Source organism: Salmo trutta, chromosome 1 (genome assembly GCF_901001165.1).
Source record: "Salmo trutta chromosome 1, fSalTru1.1, whole genome shotgun sequence".
Taxonomy (NCBI): domain Eukaryota; kingdom Metazoa; phylum Chordata; class Actinopteri; order Salmoniformes; family Salmonidae; genus Salmo; species Salmo trutta.
In genome coordinates this window covers 38,595,943-38,613,319 of record NC_042957.1, presented here as the reverse complement: position 1 = coordinate 38,613,319, position 17,377 = coordinate 38,595,943, and the positions used below count along the sequence as shown (strand labels likewise).

At 42.9% G+C, this 17,377-nt stretch overlaps 1 protein-coding gene across 1 annotated transcript in view; it reads right to left on the bottom strand.

The window, feature by feature from the left end:
• The window catches only part of LOC115195591 (prolyl endopeptidase), a 56,255-nt gene extending 46,340 nt beyond the window's left edge, over window positions 1-9,915 (bottom strand). Inside the window, exons 1-4 of the mRNA XM_029755626.1 lie at window positions 9,749-9,915; window positions 9,177-9,251; window positions 8,656-8,789; window positions 7,220-7,350 (exon numbers count right to left, since the gene is read on the bottom strand). Coding sequence (XP_029611486.1) covers window positions 7,220-7,350; window positions 8,656-8,789; window positions 9,177-9,251; window positions 9,749-9,886 — 478 coding nt within the window. The 5' untranslated portion in view covers window positions 9,887-9,915. The remainder of the gene's footprint in view (window positions 1-7,219; window positions 7,351-8,655; window positions 8,790-9,176; window positions 9,252-9,748) is intronic.
• Between the last annotated feature and the right edge of the window lie 7,462 nt (window positions 9,916-17,377).

Genomic DNA, 17,377 nt, shown 5'->3' with positions numbered 1-17,377 from the left:
TATTTATTAGTTTTTTGATTACTACATGATTCTGTGTGTTATTTCATAGTTGATGTCTTCACTGTTATTCTACAATGTAAAAAATAGTGTAAAAAAAAAATTAAAACCTGGAATGAGTAGGTGTCCAAACTTTTGACTGGTACTATATCTCTCTCTCACACACACACACACACACTAGTCGGGAAGTATTTAGACCCTTGGCTTTTTCCACATTTTGTTACATTATAGCCTTATTCTAAAATGAATTAAATGTTTTTCTCATCACAATACCCCATAATGGCAAAGTGAACAGGTTTAGATATTATTGCAAATGTATTAAAATAAAAAAACAGAAATAACTTATTTACATAAGTATTCACATCCTTTGCTATGAGCCTCAAAATTGAGCTCAGATGCATCCTGTTTCCATTGATCATCCTTGACATTACAACTTGGAGTCCACCTTTGGTAAATTAAATTGATAGGACATGATTTGGAAAGGCACACACCTGTCTATTTAAAAAGGTCCCAAATTTGACAGTGCATCTCAGAGCAAAAACCAAGCCATGAGGTTGAAGGAATTGTCTGAAAAGCTCAGAGACAGGATTGTGTTGAGGCACAGATCTGGGGAAGGGTACAACAAAAATTATTCTGCAGCATTGAAGGTCCCCAAGAACACAGTGGCCAGCATCATTCTTAAATTGAAGAAGTTTGGAACCAACAAGACCTCAGGGAGGTGACCAAGAACCTGATGGTCACTGACAGAGCTCCAGAGTTCCTCTGTGGAGGTGGGAGAACCTTCCAGAAGGACAACCATCTCTGCAGCACTCCCCCAATCAGGCCTTTATGTTAGAGTGTCCAGACGGAAAACACTTAGTAAAAGCCACAACAGCCCGCTTGGAGATTGCCAAAAGGTATCTGACCACGAGAAACAAGATTCTCTGGTCTGATGAAACCAAGATTGAACTCTTTGGCCTGAATGCCAAGCGTCACGTCTGGAGGAAACCTGGCACCATCCCTACGGTGAAGCATGGGTGGCAGCATCATGCTGTGGGGATGTTTTTCAGCGGAAGGGACTGGGAGACTAGTCAGGATCGAGGGAAAGATGACCGGAGCAAAGTACAGATAGAACCTTCATGAAAATCTGCACGAGAAGTTTCACCTTCCAACAGGACAACGACCCTAAGCACACAGCCAAGATAACACAGGAGTGGCTTTGGGACAAGTCTCTGAATGTCCTTGAGTGGCCCAGCCAGAACCCAGACTTGAACCGATCGAACATCTCTGGATAGACCTGAAAATGACTGTGCAGCAACGCTTCCTATCCAACCTGACAGAGCTTGAGAGGATCTTCAGAGACAAATGGGAGAAACTCCCCAAATACAGGTGTGCCTAGCTTGCAGCATCATACCCAAGAATACTCAAGGTTGTGATCACTGCCAAAGGTGCTTCAACAAAGTACTGAGTAAAAGGGTCTCACAATACATAAATGTAACTGTTTATATATTTGCAAACATTTCTAAAAACGTGTTTTTGCTTTGTCATTATGGGTTATTGTGTCTAGATTGATGAGGAATTTATTTTAGAAAAGGGCTGTAATGTAACAAAATGTGGAAAAAGTCAAGGGGTCTGAATACTTTCCAAATTACCTTCACATACATATCATTTGGCTTAAAGTATGTGGACACCTGCTCGTTTAACATCTCATCCCAAAATCATGGCTATTACTATGAAGTTGGTCCCCCTTTGCTGCTATAACAGCCTCCGCTCTTCTGGGAAGACTTTCTAATAGATGTTGGAAAATTTCTGCGGGGACTTGCTTCCATTCAGCCACAAGAGAATTAATGAGCCGGGCACTGATGTTGGGCAATTAGATATTACTGCACTGTTAGAGCTAGAAAAACAAGCATTTTGCTACACTCACAAAACCATCTGTTAAACACGTGTATGTGACAAATAAAATTAGATTATTTAAGCCTGGCTCATAGTCAGTGTTCCAATTCATCCCAAAGGTGTTCGATGGGGTTGAGGTCAGGGCTCTGTGCAGGCCAGTCAAGTTATTCCACACCAATCTGGACAAACCATTTCTGTGTGGACCTAGCTTTATGCATGGCGCCATTGTCATACTGAAACAGGAAAGGGCCTTTCTCAAACTGTTGCCACAAAGTTAGAAGCACAGAATCGTCTAAAATGTCATTGCATATTGTTGCGTTAAGATTTCCCTTCACTGGAACTAAGAGGCCCCAAACCATTATTCCTCCTCCACCCAACTTTACAGTTGGCAGGAAGCAATCTTTTGGCATCCGCCAAACCCAGATTCAGCTGTCAGACTGCCAGATGGTGAAGCGTGATTCATCACTACTGAGAACGTGTTTCCACTGCTCCAGAGTCCAATGGCAACGAGCTTTCCGCCACTCCAGCCGACGCTTGGCATTGCGCATGGTGATCCTAGGCTTGTGTGCAGCTGCTCGGCCATGGAAACCCATTTCATGAAGCTCCCGACGAACAGTTATTGTGCTGACATAGCTTCCAGAGGCAGTTTTGAACTCGGCAGTGAGTGTTGCAACTGAGGACAGGCGATTTTTACGCAAAGCGGTACCGTTCTGTGAGCTTGTGTTGCCTACCACGTCGAGGCTGAGCCGTTGTTGCTCCCAGACATTTCCGCTCACAATAACAGCCCTTACAGTTTACTGGGGCAGCTCAAGCAGGGTAGACATTTTATGAACTGACTTGTTGGTGCCACATTGAAAGTCACTGAGCTCTTCAGTGCGGGCCATTCTACTGCCGGTGTTTGTCTATGGAGATTGCATTTGAAAGGCTGTCCACACTTTTGGCCATGTAGTGTATTATTTTTTATTGTTGGACTCCTGCCACCCCCAGGATGCCTGTCCCCATTTTCTATAAGTATTGCACGTTTGCTACACTAAAAAAGGCTACTGCAGAAACTGGCTGATTTGCTTATATCCAAAGGCTTACCTGTGATACGGCAGGAGGAATGTAGTAAGGAACATAAATGCATAATGATCTGCATGTCATTGTGGCAGTAAGGGGAAAACACTATATGAAACCATCTTTAGCCTACTCTTCAGATAACTTAACGCTATAAACCGTATGTGACACACTCCCTCACACAGCCTCTCGCTTTCATTTAGTCCCTTCTATCACAGCTCCCAACTTAACCAAATATAATTTTAACGAACAGAGATTTCTGATTAAGTTATCAATTTAATTCTAAGGCATATGCATCCTACCTTTGAAGCATCTCTCTGAGTAGGCCATCTATCCCTTTTCAATTATTCCTGTGCCATCCACATTTGTGCATAGCCTATATTGGTCAAGTTAACAGGTTGTTAGCTAGCTAGCTAGGTAATGTGACTAAAGAAGTTTTACCAAACCAACAATTAGCAGGCCATGAGCAGCCAAAAACTGACAATTATATGGTTTCTGGAATGATACAAAATGAGCACTAAAATGCGGTAGAAAGGGTAAAAGGTAGCATCATGACTGTCACGGTGCTCCGTTATTCCTCTATGGCACTCCGAGGCTGCATGACTGCGACGCCTAGTCAGACTGGCCTGGGCTCTTGGTTTTAACAGGCTAAATGAAAAGACAGCGTAAGCACTTTTCTCAAGAAGAAAGCTGCTCCAACAATTAAACAAACATAACAGAAGATCAGTGTGCACACCCCAGCTGTATGTAACATTTAGATGCATTCTGTGCTGAGGCAAAGATTTTAAATGACAGACACCCCGTCCCCCCCAAAAACTTTTTTCCCCCCCTTCTGATTTACACAATTAACTTGGATGGCCTATTTTCAGATCAAAATTGAGAATATCGTTGAAAAGAGACGAGTTTGCATCCCTGTACAGCTCCTTCAGAAAGTATTCATACCCCTTGACGTATTCTACATTATGTGTTATTGCCTGAATTCAAAATGTTTTCCCCACCCATCTACAGTCATGGCCAAAAGTTGAGAATGACACAAATATTAATTTCCACAAAGTTTGCTGCTTCAGTGTCTTTAGATATTTTGGTCAGATGTTACTATGGAATACTGAAGTATAATTACAAGCATTTCATAAGTGGCAAAGGCTTTTATTGACAATTACATGAAGTTGATGCAAAGAGTCAATATTTGCAGTGTTGACCCTTCTTTTTCAAGACCGCTGCAATCCGCCCTGGCATGCTGTCAATTAACTTCTGGGCCACATCCTGACTGATGGCAGCCCATTCTTGCATAATCAATGCTTGGAGTTTGTCAGATTGTGGGTTTTGTTTGTCCACCCGCCTCTTGAGGACTGACCACAAGTTCTCAATGGGATTAAGGTCTGGGGAGTTTCCTGGCCATGGACCCCAAAAAATTTATGTTTTGTTCCCTGAGCCACTTAGTTATCACTTTTGCCTTATGGCAAGGTGCTCCATCATGCTGGAAAAGGCATTGTTCGTCACCAAACTGTTCCTGGATGGTTGGGAGAAGTTGCTCTCAGGGGGTGTGTTGGTACCATTCTTTATTCATGGCTGTGTTCTTAGGCAAAATTGTGAGTGAGCCCACTCCCTTGGCTGAGAAGCACCCCCACACATGAATGGTCTCAGGATGCTTTACTGTTGGCATGACACAGGACTAATGGTAGCGCTCTTTTTTCCCCAGATGCCCCAAACAATCGGAAAGGGGATTCATCAGAGATAATGACTTTACCTCAGTCCTCAGCAGTCTAATCCCTGTACCTTTTGCAGAATATCAGTCTGTCCATGATGTTTTTCCTGGAGAGAAGTGGCTTCTTTGCTGCCCTTCTTGACACCAGGCCATCCTCCAAAAGTCTTTGCCTCACTGTGCGTGCAGATGCAATCACACCTGCCTGCTGCCATTCCTGAGCAAGCTCTGTGCTGGTGGTGCCCAGATCCCGCAGCTGAATCAACTTTAGGAGACGGTCGTGGCGCTTGTTGGACTTTCTTGGGCGCCCTGAAGCCTTCTTCACAACAATTGAACCGCTCTCCTTGAAGTTCTTGATGATCCAATAAATGGTTGATTTAGGTGCAATCTTACTGGCAGCAATATCCTTGCCTGTGAAGCCCTTTTTGTGCAAAGCAATGATGACGGCACGTGTTTCCTTGCAGGTAACCATGGTTGACAGAGGAAGAACAATGATTCCAAGCACCACCCTCCTTTTGAAACTTCCAGTCTGTTATTCGAACTCAATCAGCATGACAGAGTGATCTCCAGCCTTGTCCTCATCAACACTCACACCTGTATTAACGAGAGAATCACTGACATGCTGTCAGCTGGTCCTTTTGTGGCAGGGCTGAAATGCAGTGGAAATGTTTTTGGGGGATTCAGTTCATTTGCATAGCAAAGAGGGACTTTGCAATTAATTGCAATTCATCTGATCACTCTTCATAACATTCTGGAGTATATGCAAATTGCCATCATACAAACTGAGGTAGCAGACTTTGAAAATTAATATTTGTGTCATTCTCAAAACTTTTGGGCACGACTGCACACACAGTACCACATAATGACGAAGTGAAAACACTTTTTTTCTCCAAATGTCACAAATGTATAAAATGAAATACAGAAATCAAATTTAAAGTAAGTATTCACACCCCTGAGTCAATACTTTGTATAAGAAACTTTGGCAGTGATTATAGCTGTTTGGCTATCATTTTTTAGCCCAAGAGACTTCCACACCTGTATTGTGCAACATTTGCCCATTATTATTTTCAAAATACTTAAAGCTCTGTCAAATTGGTTGTTGATCATTGCTAGACAACTATTTTCAGGTCATGCCATAGATTTCAGTAGATTTAAGTCAGAATTGTAACTCGGCCACTCAGGAACATTCACGGTCTTGTGGTAAGCAACTCCGGTGTAGATTTGGCCTTGTGTTTTAGGTTATTGTCCTGCTGAAAGGTGAATACATCTCCCACTGTCTGGTGAAAAGCAGACAACCAGGTTTTCCTTTAGGATTTTGCCTGTGCTTAGCTCCATTCTGAAAAATCCCCTAGTCCTTAATGATTACAAGCATACCCATAACATGATGCAGCTACCACAATGCTTGAAAATAGAGGATGGAGAGTGGTACTCAGTAACGTGTTGTATTGGATTTTCCCCAAACATAACACTTTGCATTCAGGACAAAAAGTTAATTTCTAGACCACATATTTTGCAGTATTACTTTCAGTGCCTTGTTGTAAACAGGATGAGTGCTTTGGAATATGTTTTATTCTGTACAGGCTTTCTTTTCACTGTCAATTAGGTTAGTATTGTGGAGCAACTACAATGTTGTTGCTCCATCTTCAGTTTTATCCAATAACAGCCATTAAACTCTCTTTTAAAGTCACCATTGGCCAAACTGAAATCCCTGAGCAGTTTCCTTCCTCCCTGGCAACTGAGTTAGGAAGGACGCCTGTATCTTTGTATTGACTGGGTGTATTGATACATCATCCAAAGTGTAATTAATATTTCACCATACTCAAAGGGATATTCAATATCTATTTTTTTTTCTTTTTACACACACACACACACACACACACACACACACACACACACACACACACACAATAGGTGTCCTTTGTGAGGCATTGGAAAACCTCCCTGGTCTATGTGGTTGAATATGTGTTTGAAATTCACTGCTCAAATGAGGGACCTTACATAATTTAGTGTGTTGGGTACAGAGATGAGGTAGTGATTCAAAAAAATGTTAAACACTATTACTGCACAAAGATTGAGTCCATGCAACTTGTTGACTTTAGGCAAGTTTTACTCCTGAAGTTATATAAACTGTAAGTCGCTCTGGATAAGAGCGTCTGCTAAATGACTAAAATGAAATGAAATATAAGCTGTCCATAACAAAAGGGGTTGAATACTTATTGATTCAAGACATTTCAGCTTTTCATTTTTAATTAACTTGTAAAAATGGCCAAAAACATAATTCCACATTGAAATGATGGGGTATTGTGTGTTGGCCAGTGACAAATCTCAAATGAATCATTTTAAATTCAGGCTGTAGCACAACAAAATGTGGAAAAAGTCAAGGGGTGTGAATACTTTCTGAATACGCATCATATAGCCTTGCATGTCCGGCTAGACAACATAGTATTCAGTCAGCGACACACATTGATTGTTAATAGAGAATATATCATGAAGACAACGGCCATCTGTGTAGTATTGTCAATAAAGAAAGTATTCTACACAAATGTGTTTTAAATATTAATATTGTTTGTACACATTTTAGTCCCCCACCTTGTAAAGCAACAGTCCCGTCCTCAGAGAAAGTGTTTGGGTCCAGAAAGACTGTGGGCTCTGCCTCCAGGCTCTCCTGAACATACATCACACTCTGGTTCTGGAGACCCGTGTTGTAGAAGTGGAAATACCTGTAGAGGGGGCCAGGAATGTGAGCCAGACATCAATGGAACCGCACTACCCAGTATTCCAAGAGACAAGTCCCCCTGAGCCACTCAGGGCGTTTTCACACAGTTTTGAGCTACAGTTCGAATCAGAGATCGCCTATTTGTTATTTTGTATTATTTACATTTTAGTCTGGTTGGTTTCACATTGACAAAATGTCAAACAACCTAAAATGTCTAAACAAAACCACACGTCCATGCATGTCTTTTGTTAAATCCATTTATGATTATCATGAAGCATCACTTGTGTCCCAATCTTCATATTACTTTCGCTTTGATCTTCCAACATGCAGCAGGAAACAGAAATAGATGCTCTAACTCGACGTGAATAGGCTATATTCAAAAGCCTATAACCCCTCGTCTCCCCTAATCTACATAGGATGCTCTCATAAATGTGCTGCTACTCACAGAATGTTTCAGAGATTTCAAGTTATGATGCTGTGTGCATTTCATCAAATGCTCAGTCAAACAACCAATAATAGTGCTCGACTCTGGTTATTTTTCTTTCTCACCTGCAGCGAACTGCACCAGGGTTCGAATTGAACCACTACTACCCTTTTTGAGCCAACCATGGTGGATTGTTTAGTGCATTCCTGAGTGCAGTGTTCACACCAGTCCAAACAAAGCAAAATAAGGGGGTAAGAGCTCTGAAAAAAAGTGCACCAAACCAATTTGATGGAAAGCACCCTTCAAGGGGCAGCTTGATCGTGTTCACAAGAAACCTAATTGGGGTGTAGTCATTATTTTTCTTAACGAAAAACGTTTTGAAGCAGAATCATTTTTCTATTTGACAAATGCAGCTAGGTCCCTCCGCCATTTGATAGTTTGCTTCTGTTGGGTTCCTAGTGAATAAACCTCTGGAGCTGTCCAATAAGAAATGCTAATTTTTATTTTCTGTTGCAGAACATTTAAGACATTTTCTGTTACATGCCCTAATGAACATGACCCTGTGTTTTAGGGTGCAGCAAAGCTCCTCAAAACTCCCACACCTTGACCTAGCCAGCAGACCCGACCTGCTTGCTTACAGCTGCACTAGGGTCGGAATGACTGCTGTGGACATTTTTCCAGAAAACTAACAGTCATTCAATATTCTCAGTGTAACGGTTGGGATAATGGGACAACTTTCTCATCCCTGGAATGAGGGACATTTTCTGAGCCATATCCGCAGTTTCTTAATTTACAAAGGATGGCTGTCTGACCCTAGTGCAGCTGTAAGCAAGTGGGTCAGATGTGCTCGCTAACCTTGACCCCACCCCAGCCTACTCCTCTCACCTGCTCCCCCTCTTGAAGGGACAGCTGTATTTGGGGTAGTCGTAGAGCTCCGTCATGCGCTCCTTGAACAGGTCCCGCACCTCACAGCGCTCCAAGTAGGGCAGTGTCAGCTGGTTCTGAGCATTGACAAAAGCCTGGGAAGAAACAAGACATATCAACATCAATGCAATGACCACTAATTCACAGGTGGTGGTGCTGGTTGCAACCTTACCTACTATGTCAGTAGCCTATGTCAATACTGGTTGGACATTTTAGGTAGATGTGCCGAGTTGGTGACTCAAATTTAATTTCCATTTTCCCCCCTGGATTGTGGGGAGGAGTTGGCAGTGGCACAATCTACAGTGACCAACTCTGATAACTTTATTATACCTTGATAAAAGTAATAACATACAAATTAATGTGAATTTCATCAGATGTAAAAATATTGACCCCGACTAAGGACTCCCTGACCGAAACCAACGGGTAACGTTGCGATTACATTCCTTCAACTAGTGTTGAATGAATGGCAAATGGGCGTTTACCTGCGTCTTTTCGCTGTCTGGGTCTTCCAACCAACTGTACGGGTCTGGAATCTTATTGCCATGGTAGTCATCCACCTGTGAGAAATAACATGCAGGTGAAATCCATGTGAGGCAGCATTCACCAAACAACTTTGATCATTCCTCATTTGTTGCTGGATGTTATGCGATAACATGACAGCGCTACGGTTAGCTTGCTTGCTAACTAGCCAGCCTATGAAAAAGCTTTGCTAGCAGCTAGCTAACATGAGACAAAGCCAACAAAAGGCGAACGAAGCCTAGCTAGCTGGCTGGCTGACTCATTCATTCATTCGAGGTTGGGTTATCCATGCCGGTAACATTATACTACAAGCTAACAGTTAGCTAGCTAATGTTCTATTGTTAGCTCGCGAACTCGGTTCATAGCTAGCAATGAGCATGTGTTCAAACGCCATGTTATTTTAGTAGCCTCAAACTATCCAAATAAACAAAGAGCGCTAGCTAGTTAGCCTAGTACCGGTACATGGCAAGCTAGCAAGTGGCTAGCTCCTCCCCATTCACTTGGAAGCGACATGACAAGCTAGCCTGTTACTTACAACTGCCTCGTCACGGTAAGCATTTGGGTACTGGAAAGACATTTTAGAAGTGACTGTTCTTGAATTCCGTAATAAGAAAAGTTGTGTCAAAGACTTAAATAATTGTTTGGATGTGACTTTCTGCATCCGTCCAAACATCAACTTCTTCTTAAAATGTCTTACTCTTCTTCAAGGATTTATTGACAGACTACACCCGAAAAGGTGTATTGCCGCCACCTATTGGGTGGGGTAAAAACTAAAATACTTTAACAAAAATATATACAAAATAATAATATAACAACAACAAAAAAATTATAATAATTTCCACATATTATCCTCAAAAAACTAAACAAATGTCAATGTACTCCTTCACTTAGTCAAATGTGCTCAGATCCCTACACAGGCTCTGGGGCCTGAGAGGGGGAAGTGTCTTCAAATCAAATTAAGTCAAACTTTATTTGCCTCATGCGCCGAATACAACAAGTGTACACTTCACCATGAAATGCTTACTTTACAAACCCTTAACCAACAGAGCAGTTCAAGAAGAAGAACATATTTACCAAGTAGGATAAAATAAAAATTAATAATAAAAAGTAACACAATAAGAATAACAATAACGAGGCTATATACAGGGGGCACGGGTACCGAGTCAGTGTGCAGGGGTACAGGCTAGTTGAGGTAATCTGTACATGTAGGTGAGGGCGAAGTGACTATGCATAGGTGGGGGGGTCAAAGTAAATTGTTGCCGATTTTTATGAATTGTTCAGCAGTCTGATGGCTTGGGGGTAGAAGCTGTTGAGGAGCCTTTTGGTCCTAGACTTGGCGCTCCGGTACCGCTTGCCGTGCGGTAGCAGAGAAAACAGTCTATAACTTGGGTGACTGGAGTCTGACAATTTTATGGGCTTTTCTCTGACACCGCCTATTATATAGGTCCTAGATGGCAGGAAGCTTGGCCCCAGTAATGTCCTGGGCGATTAGCACTACCCTCTGTAGCACCTTACCAGGCGAGGAGTTGCGGTGATGCAATCGGTCATCATGCTCTCGATGATGCAGCTGTAGAACCTTTTTAGGATCTGGGGGCCCATGCCAAATCTTTTCAGTCTCTTGTGAGGGAAAAGGTTGTTGTGCTCTCTTCATGACTGTCTTGGTATGTTTGGACCATATTAGTTTGTTGGTGATGTGGACACCAAGGAACTTGAAACTCTCGACTCGCTTCACTACAGCTCCGTCGATGTTAATGGGGGCCTGTTCGACCCGCCTTTTCCTGTAGTCCACGATCAGCTCCTTTGTCTTGCTCACATTGAGGGAGAGGTTGTTGTCCTGGCACCATAGTGCCAGTTCTCTGACCTCCTCCCTATTGGCTGTCTCATTGTTGTCGGTGATCAGGCCTACCACTGTTGTGTCGTCAGCAAACTTAATGATGGTGTTGGAGTCGTGTTTGGCCATGCAGTCGTGGGTGAACAGGGAATACAGGAGGGGATTAAGTACACACCCCTGAGGAGCCCCAGTGTTCAGGATCAGCGTGGCAGACGTGTTGTTGCCTAATCTTACAACCTGGGGGCGGCCCGTCAGGAAGTCCAGGATCCAGTTGCAGAGGGAGGTGTTTAGTCCCAGAGTCATTAGTTTAGTGATGAGCTTCGTGGGCACTATGGTGTTGAACACTGGTCTGTAGTCGATGAACAGCATTTTCACATAAGTGTTCCTTTTTTTCCAGGTGAGAAAGGGCGGTGTGGAGTGCGATTAAGATTACGTCATCTGTGGATCTGTTGGGGCGGTATGCAAATTGGAGTGGGTCTAAGGTGTCCGGGAGGATGCTGTTGATGTGAGCCATGACCAGCCTTTCAAAGCACTTCATGGCTACTGATGTGAGTGCCACGGGGCGGTAATCATTTAGGCAGGTTACCTTCGCTTCCTTGGGCACAGGGACTATGGTGGTCTGCTTGAAACATGTAGGTATTACAGACTCGGTCAGGGAGAGGTTGAAAATGTCAGTGAAGACACTTGACAGTTGGTCCACGCATGCTTTGAGTACACGTCCTGGTAATCTGTCAGGCTCAGCGGCTTTGTGAATGTTGACCTGTTTAAAGGTTTTGTTCACATCGGCTACCGAGAGCATTATCACACTGTCATCCAGAACAGCTGGTGCTCTCGTGCGTGCTTCAGTGTTGCTTGCCTCGAAGCGAGCATAAAAGGCTTTTAGCTTGTCTGGTTGGCTCGCGTCTCTGGTCAACTCGCGTCTGGGTTTCCCTTTGTAGTCCGTAATAGTTTTCAAGCCCTGCCACATCCAACGAGCATCACTGGTACTTCCTGCTTTAGTTTTTGCTTGTAGGCAGAAATCATGAGGATAGAATTGTGGTCAGATTTGCCAAATGGAGGACGGAGGAGAGCTTTGTATGCATCTCTGTGTGTGGAGTAAATGTGATCTAGGATGTTTTTTCCCCTGTTGCACATGTGAAATGCTGGTAAAACTGAGGTAAAACTGAATTAAGTTTGCCTGCATTAAAGTCCCCAGCTTCTGGGTGAGCGTTTTCGTCTTTGCTTATGGCCTTTTAGAGTTTGTTTAGAGTGGTCTTAGTTCCAGCTTTGTTTTGTGGTGGTAAATAGACGGCTACGAATAATACAGATGAGAACTCTCTTAGATAGTAGAGGTCAACCATTTATGATTTTTTCAATGCCGATACCGATTATTGGAGGACCAAAAAAAAAGCCAATACCGATTAATCGGCCGATCTTTTTATGCACTGCTCAAAAAAATAAAGGGAATACTTAAACAACACAATGTAACTCCAAGTCAATCACACTTCTGTGAAATCAAACTGTCCACTTAGGAAGCAACACTGATTGACAATACATTTCACATGCTGTTGTGCAAATGGAATAGACAACAGGTGGAAATTATAGGCAATAAGCAAGACACCCCCAATAAAGGAGTGGTTCTGCAGGTGGTGACCACAGACCACTCTCAGTTCCTATGCTTCCTGGCTGATGTTTTGGTCACTTTTGAATGCTGGCGGTGCTTTCACTCTAGTGGTAGCATGAGACGGAGTCTACAACCCACACAAGTGGCTCAGGTAGTGCAGCTCATCCAGGATGGCACATCAATGCGAGCTGTGGCAAGAAGGTTTGCTGTGTCTGTCAGCGTAGTGTCCAGAGCATGGAGGCGCTACCAGGAGACAGCCCAGTACATCAGGAGACGTGGAGGAGGCCGTAGGAGGGCAACAACCCAGCAGCAGGACCGCTACCTCCGCCTTTGTGCAAGGAGGAGCAGGAGGAGCACTGCCAGAGCCCTGCAAAATGACCTCCAGCAGGCCACAAATGTGCATGTGTCTGCTCAAACGGTCAGAAACAGACTCCATGAGGGTGGTATGAGGGCCCGACGTCCACAGGTGGGTGTTGTGCTTACAGCCCAACACCGTGCAGGACGTTTGGCATTTGCCAGAGAACACCAAGATTGACAAATTCGTCACTGGCGCCCTGTGCTCTTCACAGATGAAAGCAGGTTCACACTGAGCACGTGTGACAGACGTGACAGAGTCTGGAGACGCCGTGGAGAACGTTCTGCTGCCTGCAACATCCTCCAGCATGACCGGTTTGGCGGTGGGTCAGTCATGGTGTGGGGTGGCATTTCTTTGGGGGGCCGCACAGCCCTCCATGTGCTCGCCAGAGGTAGCCTGACTGCCATTAGGTACCGAGATGAGATCCTCAGACCCCTTGTGAGACCATATGCTGGTGCGGTTGGCCCTGGGTTCCTCCTAATGCAAGACAATGCTAGACCTCATGTGGCTGGAGTGTGTCAGCAGTTCCTGCAAGAGGAAGGCATTGATGCTATGGACTGGCCCGCCCGTTCCCCAGACCTGAATCCAATTGAGCACATCTGGGACATCATGTCTCGCTCCATCCACCAACGCCACGTTGCACCACAGACTGTCCAGGAGTTGGCGGATGCTTTAGTCCAGGTTTAGGAGGAGATCCCTCAGGAGACCATCCGCCACCTCATCAGGAGCATGCCCAGGCATTGTAGGGAGGTCATACAGGCACTTGGAGGCCACACACACTACTGAGCCTCATTTTGACTTGTTTTAAGGACATTACATCAAAGTTGGATCAGCCTGTAGTGTGGTTTTCCACTTTAATTTTGAGTGTGACTCCAAATCCAGACCTCCATGGGTTGATAAATTGGATTTCCATTTATTATTTTTGTGTGATTTTGTTGTCATCACATTCAACTATGTAAAGAAAAAAGTATTTAATAAGATTATTTCTTTCATTCAGATCTAGGATTTGTTGTTTAAGTGTTCCCTTTATTTTTTTGAGCAGTGTATATATATATTTGTAGTAATGACAATTACAACAATACTGAATGAACAATGAACACTTTTATTTTAACTTAATATAATACATATATAAAATCAATTTAGTCTCAAATAAATAATGAAACATGCTCAATTTGGTTTAAATAATGCAAAAACACAGTGTTGGAGAAGAAAGTAAAAGTGCAATATGTGCCATGTAAAAAAGCTAACGTTTAAGTTCCTTGCTCAGAACATATGAAAGCTGGTGGTTCAATATTCCCAGTTCTTCAATATTCCCAGTTCAGAAGTTTTAGGTTGTAGTTATTATAGGAATTATGACGCGTCGACTATTTCTCTCTATACCATTTGAATTTCATATACCTTTGACTATTCATGTTCTAATAGGCACTTTAGTATTGCCAGCCTAATCTCAGGAGTTGACAGGCTTGAAGTCATAAACAGCGCTGTGATCAAGAGCTGTTGGCTCAGAGCTGTTGGCAAACGCAGTAAAGTTTGAATGAATACTTACGAGCCTGCTGCTGCCTACCACCGCTCAGTCAGACTGCTCTATCAAATATCAAATCATAGACTTAATTATAATATAATACACACAGAAATACGAGCCTTTGGTCATTAATATGGTCATATCTGGAAACGAACATTTCGAAAACAAAACGTTTATTCTTTCAGTGAAATACGGAACCGTTTCTTATTTTATCGAACAGGTGGCAACCCTAAATCTAAATATTGCTGTTACATTGCACAACCTTCAATGTTCTGTCATAATTATGTAAAATTCTGGCAAATTAGTTCGCAATGAGCCAGGCGGCCCAAACTGTTGAATATACCCTGACTCTGCGTGCAATGAATGCAATGAAGAGAAGTGACACAATTTCCCTAGTTAATATTGCCTCCTAACATGAATTTCTTTTAACTAAATATGCTGGTTTAAAAAAAATATACTTCTGTGTATTGATTTATAAGAAATTCATTTATGTTTATGGTTAGGTACATTCGTGCAACGATTGTGCTTTTTTCGCAAAGACACTTTTGTTAAATCATCCCCCGTTTGGCGAGGTAGGCTGTGATTCAATGATAAATTAACAGACACCGCATTGATTATATGCAACGCAGGACAAGCTAGTTAACCTAGTAATATCATCAACCATGTGTAGTCAACTAGTGATTATGTGAAGATTGATTGTTTTTTATAAGATAAGTTTAATGCTAGCTAGCAACTTACCTTGGCTCCTTGCTGCACTCGCGTAACAGGTGGTCAGCCTGCCACGCAGTTTCCTCGTGGAATGCAATGTAATCGGCCATAATCGGCGTCCAAAAATACCGATTACCGATTGTCATGAAAACTTGAAATTGGCCCTAATTAATCGGCCATGCCGATTATTCGGTCAACCTCTAGTAGATAGTGTGGTCGACAGCTTACTCTACCTACCTCAGGCGAGCAATACCTCGAGACTTATTTAATATTAGACATCGCGCACCAGCTGTTATTGACAAAAAAACACACACCCCCACCCCTTGTCTTACCAGAGGTAGCGTCTCTGTTCTGCCGGTGCATGGAAAATCCCGCCAGTTCTATATTGTCCGTTTCTTCGTTCAGCCACGTCTCGGTGAAACATAAGATGTTACAGTTATTAATGTCTCGTTGGTAGGATAATATTAATAGTAGGTCATCAATTTTATTTTCTAACGATTGCACGTTAGCAAGGAGAATGGAAGGCATTGGGAGTTTACTCGCTCGCCTCCGGCTTCTCAGAGGGATCCCGATCTGCGTCCCCTTTTCCGGCGTCTTTTCTTCACACAAAAGGCGTGGATCTGGGCCTGTTCCAGTGAAAGCAGGATATCCTTCTCGTGGGACTCGTTAAAGGAAAAAGTTTCTTCCAGTCCGCGGTGAGTAATCGCTTTTCTGATGTCCAGAAGTTCTTTTCAGTCATAAGAGACGGTAGCAGCAACATTATGTACACAAAAAGTAAAAAAATAAGTTAAACAAAACGCCAAAAAATAACAAAATTGCACAATTGGTTGGGAGAATGTAAAACGTCAGCCATGTTCTTCGACGCCATCTTTGTATTGCCTGCAAAGTTTCAGCTGTGAAATCCTGGAGATACAATAACTTTTTTGCCACTTTCACAATGATGTCCAGTCTCTTACATTTTTTTGATAGTTTGTCTTGTACAATTAATCACCTGCGCAATAAATGCTACAAAATCAAGCCTTCATCAGGATTAGTATTTAAGAATCTCTCCACTGACTGACATCCACAGACTGTTGGGCATCATCCACTACCATAGCTTCATCATCTCTACTCGCTGCTTCAACAATTTTCACTGCCTCTGCATAGGAGACCTTCTCGACAGCCTCGATCCTTCCTACTTTGACCACCTTCACCCTAACAGGACACTCAGGAAAATCAGGAATGTGATTCCCATCACAATTGCAGCCCCATTCATCCTCAAACTCGTCAACAATGATATTCCATTTGCAAACACTTGACACGCCAAATGTTTCACATTTATGACATTGAAGTGGCTTTTGTACATAAGCTCACACCGCATATCTCATATATCTCAGCTTTACATGGGTCGGGAGAACTTCTTCAGCAAATATCAATAATACAGAAAGGCTTTCCTCCTCCTTTCTATTCCCAGTGAGGGTTAAGTGACGTGAATTAACTATTCCTGGCATGCTCATCTTAAACCATGAAGCCTCAATATCCATCGAGACGCCAGATATGACACCTTTTATTGGTGCCCTACTCGGATAATAGCATTCCACTTCATGTGTCGATAATTTGTACATCCACAGTTCTTTCTCCTTTTGTTCTTTTGAGACACATGAAATCAACATCATAGCACTCCTGGTCACTCTGACTCCACTTATCCCAATGCATCATTCGCCATCTTTGTGACCGCAAAACATCCTTGCTCATGAATCGCACTCCAACAAGGATTGGAGTTATTATTGTACCGAGGCTTATGTTGATTTAAAACTTTAGCCCTTTTAGCTCCATTCTTAGATGTTACAGTATTTCACTCATTTCATCTACCTTCACTCGCACCAACAGAATCAAGCATTGCTTCTGCTTTCGTCATTGCACTCCCAATCGAATTGTTGAAGCGCCCACCTTCTTAAAATATCTATTGGCCCATCGCAAACAACTGAAAGGTGCATACACCACCGCCTACTGTACTGGAGCATGAGGCCTCCCTGCTAATCAATTTCTCTTATCTAGCCCTGTGTTTTTCCACATTCTATTCTGGAGTGTGAATTCATTACATTTTGTGACACAAAAAGGGAAAAGAAAAGGACAGGGAAAAGGCCCTACCAACTAACCCTACAC